Raw genomic sequence first — 10027 nt, 5'->3', positions numbered from 1 at the left:
TCAAGTTGGGTAAACACAGACCAGGTGGATTAAACTGAAGTATTGCATAGCAACATGGGGGAAATAATCCGGACTTTGAACAGAGTTTACCCTCTTCACTAATATATTGTATTCCTGTTGGGAATACCCAGAAGTGAGTGTCCCTGCTGTGTTAGAGTACGTCACATAGTGTCAGCTGCAGCGAGGCTCCAGGAACCTTCCACTCCACATGCTCTAGGAGAGGTGCTGGTGGATCATCTGTGGAGACAGCACACCATGAGTAACCCCGCACAGGATGCCATCCGGATACAATTGAGGTAGGAAATCTAACATAACTTAAGTGGTACCTTTTGGATGAGTGATTTCAGTCTTTCTAGGAATTCTTTGGGTGGTTTTTTCTCGTAAGAATCACATGAAGGGCACACCTAGAAATCAATGAAAAAGTAACATTCTTCTTTAAAACTTTTTTCCCATTGAATAAAACATTCATTTAAAATTTGTTTTTTCCAATTAGAGACATAAATCATGTTCACTGAAACATTGGGAAATGCATAAAATTGTTCAGAAAATAATAATGGGGAAAATCACTTACTATAATCCCACCTTCAGAGATAACCACAGCCATGTTTTGATACATACCCTTCCGTTTATTTTTTTTCTTTGCATTTCTATACACTGGTAATTTGCTTTTTATATATTTAAGATAACATGAGCATTTCTTCTGTGTTAAATATTCTTCAGTGTTGCCCTAGCTGGTTTGGCTCAGTGCATAGAGCTTTGACCTGCGGACTGAAGGGTCCCAGGTTTGATTCCGGTCAAGGACACATGTCTGGATTGCAGGCTTGATCCCCAGTAGGGGGTGTGCAGGAGGCAGCCAATCGGTGATTCTCTCTCATCATTGATGTTTCTATCTCTCTCTCCCTTCCTCTCTGAAATCAATAAAAATATATTAAAAAATATTCTTTAATGTTCAAATATGGTACACAATGGTAGCTTTGTATTCCAACATAGGATTGAACTGTTACTATTTTGAAACACATAGATTGCTTCTAACATTTTGCTATTTTATAAAGTGCTTCAAAGAACATCTCTGAATAGTTTTTCATATACATCTTTATATATTTTATTTGTTAAATTTCTAGAAGTAGAATTACTAAATTAAAGGGATGAAAAATTTTAAGGCTTTTAATGTACATTGTAAAAAGTTTTATTTCTATTCACATAGAGAATTTTTACCATTATCGAGTTAAAAGTTTTTATTGATAAAAAATAGAATTTCCTTGCTTTAATTCCCACTTATTTGATTACAGGGAAGTGAAGAATTTTTCATATGGGTATTATTCACATATTTCTTTTTTGAAAATATTTCTTGGTTTATGTACTTTACCCTTATTTGGGTAAAGTACATTGAGAGCCCACACACCATGCCAGTGCCTGGTATTTAGCACCTATAATGCCTGCCTGATACTGTAGTGAGAACACTGGACTGACAAGAGGAAATATAAGTTCTGGTTCTTGTTCTGGCTCTTGCTGTTTGTAGGGGAAACACCACTTAGCCTCTTTGTTGTCCCTTTCCCATCTATCAAATGAAGGTGCTTAACTGGATACTTCTCAGCTCAGTGCCAGCACTACCATTTCATGCATCTTTGATACTGGATTTCAAGGACATGCTCAGCTCCTTTCTTTCTGAGGAAACTTTGAGAGGGATACTTTTCACATTGCGATCTAGCCAAGCAACCACAATAAATAAAAATATTTTGACAATGTAACTAAGATTTCATTTGAATCACATGTGAAATTCCTTGAAGGAGAGAGAACTGGTAAAAAAAAAAACTGGGGGAGTAATTTATCTTAGGTGTTTACCTACTGAATTTGGTTAATGCTTACATCACTCATGAGAGGATCAGCATTGCTCATGAGTTGGCAAAAGAAGGGCCATACACGAGGGTGTCAGGGCCCCTCAAACTGGGGACTGTTGGAAATCTCCAGCCACATAATGGGGTTCACCTGTTGAAAAGAGTATGGACTCTGTGATTGCACAGGACAGTAATATTCTTTAAGAGAGGAAGGCCAAGTTTGAGACTTATCCTGATCTCTGGCAGGCTGTCGTTTTCCATATAGGAAAGCTAGGATGTAGCTCCTGTCAGTTAGAATACAAGTTACATGTGGCCACAATCGGATTCTCTGCCCAGTGACTCCCTCACCACGGGAAGTTGTATTTTGTACTCCAGGGGCCGGGGACTGTCAGCAAGTTCCAGTTGGGTTTCTGGGCACTTTCAAGCCTGTGGACTTATGAGGGGATGACTTCATGTCTTAAAACAACACTGTATATAAAGTGCAAGTTGCAGAAAGACATTGAGGCTCTGGCTAAGGAATCGGATTCTCTGCCCAGTGACTCCCTCACCACGGGAAGTTGTATTTTGTACCCCAGGGGCCGGGGACTGTCAGCAAGTTCCAGTTGGGTTTCTGGGCACTTTCAAGCCTGTGGACTTATGAGGGGATGACTTCATGTCTTAAAACAACACTGTATATAAAGTGCAAGTTGCAGAAAGACACTGAAGCTCTGGCTAAGGAGTGAGTGTTGTGTGTGTGTGTGTGTGTCTGAGTGTATGTGTGTGTGTGTGTGTGTGTGTGTGTGTGTGTGTGTGTGTGTGTTACAAGTCATAGGGACAGATAAAATGGAAAACAAAGGTCAGTCTTACTAGTCTCTGTTTCTGTTTTCTCCCTTCATTTGTGGGAGGCAGTTTCCTCATCAGCTGTTTAGTTAATACGTTGATCTTGTTGTCTCCTGTATTTGCTGACTTTAGTTGGACCTTCTGAAAACATGAAAAAGCCGATCTCTCACAGTGTCTCTGAAAGGAAACAATTTGTGGATATGTTAGCGAAAGTTATTCAGAGAGTAAGCATGTCCTTCCCAATCCCCCTTTTTACTTGTAAGACAGTGTCTGGGTCACATCCATTTCAGAGGCAAGTGAGGAACGACTTTACGTCCCACTTCACCTGGGGCTGAGGAGCCGGAGGGAGCCCACTTTCCCCAGTTCTTCCCAACACCTGAGGTCTGAGTGGTGGGCAGGAGCTTCTGTTTTGTGAGGGAATTTTCTAAAAGTCACACTGACCTGTGGCAGTGTGGTGTGAGTTATGCTGTGGTCTGATTAAGAATCTTTTCATTTGTATTCTGTTTGTCTCTGATTTACATAGAACGTCTAATAGCAGCATCCAATGTTGCCCAACACCTGGCATAGAGCCTTGTTGCTAGTGAGTGTCCAGGAAATACTCATGGAGTCAACAAATGAAGTAAAGGGGTTAAAGCCCCTCCTTTGGGGAAAGGAGGTGGGCACCTACTCATGGTGGCATCGTTCTCATCTAAGATTCAGTACTCTTGCCATAGACCACGCTTGGCTTTTCTAAATCGCTGTTCACACTCCCACGTCAAGTAGGGAAGGCTTCTGCCTGAATTGCCCAGCCAATGGGAGGGAAGAGGGTTTCTCAGGCAGTAAGAGAATAAGTCAAAGTCTCAGAGAACAAAGAAGTGGTGGACAGAATGAAGATTGAAATGTGTCTCTTGATTTAGCCAAACAACTAGTTACCAATGAATAAGTGAAAGTCGTAGAAATCGCACTGACAGTGAAGCCTATTGGAAGAACAAAGTTTATACTGACCTGTCAAAAACATTTTAATGCTGATCTAAGAACATGTATCCAAGTTTCTTCTCTCTTTCAGCCACTGTGTACATATGATGCCACCCTCCTCCCCCAAGCTGCCCTGTCTTCACTTCGCCCATGGGTGTGGAGGCACGGCCGTACAACCAGAAACCCCAGCCTCTGGGTCCCTACAGCACACCTGAGTCTCAATGGACAGTCAGCTGAAAATAGCGGCTGGCCTGCTTTGCATTTTCTAACCCCTCTGCGCACCGGTATGGATGTGTTGATTAATAACATGCACTGAAGACACAACCCCACCGGCTCGCTTTGCATACAGAGCCACAATCTGAGAACTGGCTTATCTGGTTTCCTTCTATCAGAGCTGCTTGCCTCTCATGAGGGCAAGGTAGTGTCCTTCCCATGTTTGCCAAAATGCTTATTTAATAGAAACTATTTATAAATGTTAATTATAGCACTTTTTTTTCCTTGAAAACCACATTCTCTTGTTTGTTGAAGTTTTTTCTTTTTTCTTCTTTTTGACCACAACCGGCTTAACTTACTGGAAAAAATAATATTCATATTTAAAGAGGTAAATTTTCCAGCTGAAACTGAAAACGCTAACTGCTTCATCTGTGCTGATCTGAGAAACCAGCATTTCTCACAGAGGCCCATTTTGCTGAGTTAACATTTACATGTGTGTTGAAAGGAGATCAGATTCCGAAGAAGTAGAAGGGCCCCACCAAACAAGCCCCCCTGAGTCACCATTGCCAGGAGTGGTCTGGACCAGTGATGGCGGCTTTGACAGCCTGGACAGCCGCTCTTGCCGATGGGGCCGGGCTCCCCTTCCTGCCCTTCCTGTGGCGACAGACTACAGGGTTTGGCTCTGTGCTTGCTGCAAGTAGCAGCAGAGCTGTCCTTGGCGATCGTGGCCAGGACTGGGAACTGCTGGATTTGACTCCAGATGCACATCCAAGGCAGCCTTGGAGGAAAAGAGGTGGAAGAGCTGCAATAAGGGTGTGCTCACTGCTAAGAAGGGGTATGAAGAGAGGAATCTTGTCCAGGTAGCCCAGGAGCCCTGCTGCTCACTTGAGGGGTTTCCCGAATGACCTGACGTTCATGTGTGGCACCACCACCTGGGAGCAGGTGCTTGGATGTCCCATGCTGTGCCTTGATGCAGCTAAGTGTGGCTCCCCTCATTCTTTAACACATGAAAACACGTGGGCTCAGTTGTCCTACATGCGTTTTGCAGAACAGAGGGAGCAGTGGGTCAGACACCAGAGTCACGAACCACTCCTGTCCTCAGCCCAGAGCAGTCCAGCAAATGCTGCTTTTGCCAGGAGGTGCGCAAGGCTTTGTCCTTTTACAGTTGAATATTTGAAAATATTTGCCCTCTGACAGCTTATTTTTAACCTACTTACTTTTTTTTTTTTTTTTAAAGAAAGCCCTGACCATTCACACTGGGAAGTTTTACTAATTGGACAAAATAACCTTTGTCCCATACACAAACTAGGTTTAAGTCAGGGTTTCTCAGCGGCAGTACTGGCACCCTGGGCTGCATAATTCTTTGTTGCCAGGGCTGTACACTCTAGAATATTTAGCAGCATCCTGGCCTCTATCTACTTGATGCCAATAGAACCCCCCCTCACACACACACAACTGTGAAAGCCAAACATTTCTCCAGACATTGACAGATGTTCTGTGGGGAAGGGGGAGGTTATCACCAGTTCAGAACCACCAGTAGGATTAGAAAGAAAAAGGAAGATGCCTGGCCAGACCAATTAGAGATCTTAGATAATGAGTACATAGCAATATTTATCTGGAAAATATAGATGGATTTCTTTTCATTAAACTTTTTAATCTTTGTAAGTCTCTTATAGAGCCTGCTTTGATGCTAGCTCTGAAAAACTTGATGTAGCACTACAGTGCCTTGCACTCTCTTCTTCCTTCCTGAGTCTGCTGCCAGCATAGCTTACCGATCTGTTATACCATCACTCACTGGAATCACAGCCAAGGCTGCTTGATCAGATCACCAGATGCATACAGGGTCACCAAGACCAAACCCTCGCTTTATGATGTAAGAGAAAAAGCACTTCTCTTTAACAAAGTTAATGAAGAAAGTACCCACTAGGTCAACTCAAGCCATAAAGTACGATATCTTTCTTATTTATTATTTTGCAAGTTTTAGACTGTAGCACAAAAATTCCAGAAAGAATCATAACCACAGCAGTTCAACAAAGGGTGTGAGATGCTGAAAAATGTTCTATGTTTTTATAATTAAGACATTGATTAAGACATGTTCTTACTTATTGGAAAAGTCTTTCCAATAAACTGAATGTGCTACTTTCATTTTAGATGCTGCTTATTAGAAAAGGGCCTAGTGAATGAGAGTGGTTACGTTCAGAGCTAGAGAGTGAATTTTAGAGAAAAGCAATAGTTGTGACTCATTCACTTTCTAAACTTTTACACAGAGTCATTTACCATAATTGTTTTCTTTGCAATGTATCTTCGTAAGTCTCTCCCACTGTAGTGTCCTAATTACTGGTAACACTTTTACAGTTATTCGAATTTATGCAGTTAAAGGTCCGTGACAATTAAAACATCTCCCCAACTGCATTTATATCCTCAGAGTATCAAACCTCAAGACTGAGCAAGGACCAGTGAGGACGTGGTGCACTTGAACAATAGGCCTCTTCTTCCCCGCACCTAATGGATCTAAATGGCTTAAGAGAATGGGATGAGTTGCTGAAAATGGTCCTTTCAAAAGACCTCACTGAAGGCCAAAGGAGAGACCCTTCAAGGCCAGGTATATGGGAAGTCTATTCTACAGGACGGCCTGTCTTTCTACACTCCATGCTATTCTGTAATCTGTTCTTCTTTCTCTTTCTTTTTTTCTTCCTTTCCTTCCTTTCTCTCTTCCTTCTTTCCTTCCTCCTTTTTTCTTTTCTTTTCTTTTCTCAATTCTCTCTCTCTCTCTCTCTCTCTCTCTCTCTCTCTCTCTCTTTCTTTCTTTCTTTCTTTCTTTCTTGTTATTAAGAGGTGAATTCTGCTTCTTATGGTGTCTATCTGTATTTCTTAGACAGGTTTACAAAAGGGCTCAAGAACTTTCATGCACAAGGGCTCTTACAGTGTAATTAGTGAGTCATTATTCAGAAACTGATCATAGCATATATTTATTTTCATAGATTTATTCTGTCTCACCAGTACTACTTAGATGTGCTCTTAGAGATATTTGGAGAAAAAATATATTTTATAAGATATATAGCATTTTATTGGTTGGCTTGTTGGTAAATTAATGAAAATAGAAAACACTATTTTATAAATTATTAAACCTTCAAATTCATTGAAATTAACTATATTCCTAAACAATCATGCTAGTGCCTTTCTTAATTGGATTTAAAAACTTCTATCAAACATAACTTCACAAATTCAACTGGTCTTACCTTTACATCTTCTGGAGCTGGCAGAAATTCAGGGTCCTAGAGCAAAAGAAAATGAGTTCTGAGTTATTTTGATAAGTCAAAAAGCTTCTTTTATAGTAACTGAAGAATATGATTTAAATTTTGTTGTGACAAGTGCAGCCTTACCAAGTCATTCACATAATTTTTCAGCTGATCCACAATATCAATAAGTTGACGCAGTCTGATCAAGAGGCGATCTTGCCCTTGGAGGCTGGATCGACGGGCCACCACCCCTGAGAAGATGACCATCAGGCAGAAGACTACCCACTGCATGTTGCCAGGACTGGGTCTCAGAAGCGCCAGGAGGGCAAGACCTGGGTCTCAGTTTTCACCTCCGTTTGACTGTGAACAGGTTGTCAGTGGAGCTGCGTATTTATTCATCCTTCAGGGAGAGCTAACGCCCTCCCATCGCAACCTGGAAATCTTTGTAAAGTGGATGAATGTGAGTAACCCTTTTTCTTTTCCACTGGCTAGGTGTGCGTGTGCATGTGCGTACACGTGGGGGCAGGGATGGACGGACTCCACGAGTGTGCTCCATCTGCACCTCAGACAGGAAAAGAGAGATGGGTGAATTCCAACTTTCAGCATGAGTCGAAAAGTGTGCATGGTAAACAGTCGGTGCTACCAAACATCAAAGGAATAAACAAAAACACTTTGATCTCTCTCTCTGCCTCCCCTGGCCTCTTACCTGGTCTCTCTGACAGTCATAAGGCACTTCAGTAATGACTAAGGTGGCTGCCCGTGGAAAGCAGGACTTTTTCTTAGGGTAATAATTATGCCTCTTGACTGAAATCACACAGCATTCCATCATAAAGGTAGGAGGAGAGCTACCTTTAGGAAATTTTAAATATCAGGGGTATTTTCCAAATTAGCAAGAATACTTCAGGTTTTTTATCAGGCTAAAGGGTTTAAAGTAGAATTTGCTTCCAACTCTTCCCCAAAGCATCTTCAAATAACATTCATCTCGGCTTCTAGGATTTTACTTAATCTGATTTATACGTGGAATAAATTATTTTAAGGGACTGTACAGAAATTCAATCAAAATTTTACTCTAATTTTATTTTTAAAAATAGTCTCATGTTCATCTATTCTGTATAATTCTTCAATTCAATGAATGAAAGTGCTAGTACTCCTGTCCCAACCAAGATTTGTTTTTACAAAGAGCAAAATTTAAAAATACCCCCAAATGATTCTTTTTTCTCTTTGTGTGGTGCTACTTTTTTCTGTTAGATATTATTTCCTCTGGTATGAACAGTACACTTCGAACTATAACCAGCTAGAGGTGAATAAAAGACTCAAAGTCCAGGAGTGGTTTGGTCAGGCTCCTCTCGCTGCTGCTCTTGTCCCTGCTACTCTTTGCACTCGAGGAGGTTAAATAGAATATTATAACCCAAAAGTAGTGCCAGTCAGTTAGGTCTTACGAACAAAACTGTTGACTCCAGACTTTATTTATTCCTCTATCTCATTTTATGTTCACAGCCATACTTTGTTCTAGAATGCTATGCAGCTGAGATAAATTGGAGTTTGGACTTGGTTTACTTTTATCACAGGCTGTTCAGGAGTGTTTGGGTTTGGTCATGCAGAGTAGATAAGACTTTGTACTGTATGAACAAGAAGGCCTCCCCGTAACCATTACATTCTATAGGGGAGGGTTCTGTGTAAACCTCTGAAATGCGTAGCGACCAGGGGTTACCGCTGGGTACCTCCACGCTGCCTTCATCATCTCTGCACATGCTTCCCTTATCTGGCAAAGAGATGTGTGTCGTCTTGAAGACCTAACCACAGTGGTTAGGAGCTCATCTTCTAAGTCAAAGTGCTAGAGTTCAAGCCCCGACCCTGACAGTTAATAGCACATATGACCCTGGGTATATTCTTGCAAAAAGAAGATAAGTGTAGACTGTAATCATAGGGTGGTGGTGAGGCCTAAATGGACATTCCAAGTTCAAGGACTAAAGTACAGCCCGTGATCAGGTCCCAGGAGATCTGTGTGCTGGTCAGGGATGAGGGTTAGAGGATAATTGACAGAAGCCTAGATAGACAGGCCAGGACAGGTTGGTATTCAGGCGGAGCACACGGGTGCGGCTGTACTGCTTGGAAAAGGTTTCCACTGCCTAGAGAGATACTCCTCCCCACTCTGCAGTGCCTCAGCACTGCCCGAGACACCCAGTCGACCCTCTCACTTCCCAGCATGTTGGGATTGCCAGGATCCTACACAATCCCAGACTTTTCCAAGAATCAGACACGCTGCCTTAAGTGGCCTGTCAGTTGTTGAGCACCTGGATTATCATCACCGGTGTAATGGCCTGAACAGTGGCACTTAAAGGCGTCCATGTCCTAATTCCTGGACCTCTGACTCTTGATACCTTCATGGTCACAGGTGTGATTAAATTGCAGATTCTGCGATGGGAGAGTACCCTGGGTTGTCCAGGTGGCCCAGTGTGATCAGAAGAGGAATGCCGGAAGATCAGCATCTGAGGAGGTATGACGACAGCAGAGGGCACAGTGACGCGGCTGGAAGGCAGGGAACAGGGCAGCCGGGAAGCTGGGGAAATGAGCTCTCCCGCAGAAGAGTCCCTGCACCGGGAGTCAGTCTTGCCAACACCTGGCTGTGAGCCCCAGAAAGCCTCGCTTGGACTTCTGGCCTCCAGAACTATCAAAGAGTAAATCTGTGTTGTTTTAAATCACCGGTTTTGTGGTAATTTGTTACAGGCAATAGGAATGTAGTACCCTTAGGTATGAACTTTTTACTCTTGGAAAAAGGGTGGGAGAGAGCAGGGGGGATAAGGAGGATGTCTCCTTAGAGCTCAACAGGCTTTGCTCAGGACTGGTGGTATGCTTCAAAAGGATGGAGCCCAACTTGCATTTTGCTTGAATTTATCACTGTGTTGAGATGGATCTTCGAGTGGAAAGAAGGGGGCTCAGGTTTATCTGAGTCGTATGTTCTCCACT

The 10027-nt window shown here is 42.4% G+C and overlaps 1 protein-coding gene across 1 annotated transcript; it reads right to left on the bottom strand.

Annotated features, from left to right (window-relative positions):
* Positions 1-213: 213 nt before the first annotated feature.
* Positions 214-8811, bottom strand: IL21 (interleukin 21). Its single transcript, XM_005865600.1, has 6 exons — positions 8772-8811; positions 7205-7392; positions 7061-7096; positions 2682-2831; positions 327-404; positions 214-237 (listed from the first exon to the last, which is right to left on the bottom strand). Exons 1-6 carry the CDS (start codon positions 8809-8811, stop codon positions 214-216), a joined length of 516 nt encoding a protein of 171 aa, XP_005865662.1.
* Positions 8812-10027: the final 1216 nt, after the last annotated feature.

The sequence above is a fragment of the Myotis brandtii genome, unplaced genomic scaffold (assembly GCF_000412655.1).
Source record: "Myotis brandtii unplaced genomic scaffold, ASM41265v1 scaffold208, whole genome shotgun sequence".
Taxonomy (NCBI): Eukaryota; Metazoa; Chordata; class Mammalia; order Chiroptera; family Vespertilionidae; genus Myotis; species Myotis brandtii.
The sequence above is the reverse complement of the archived record's forward strand: the minus strand, read 5'-3'. Positions and strand labels throughout refer to the sequence as shown.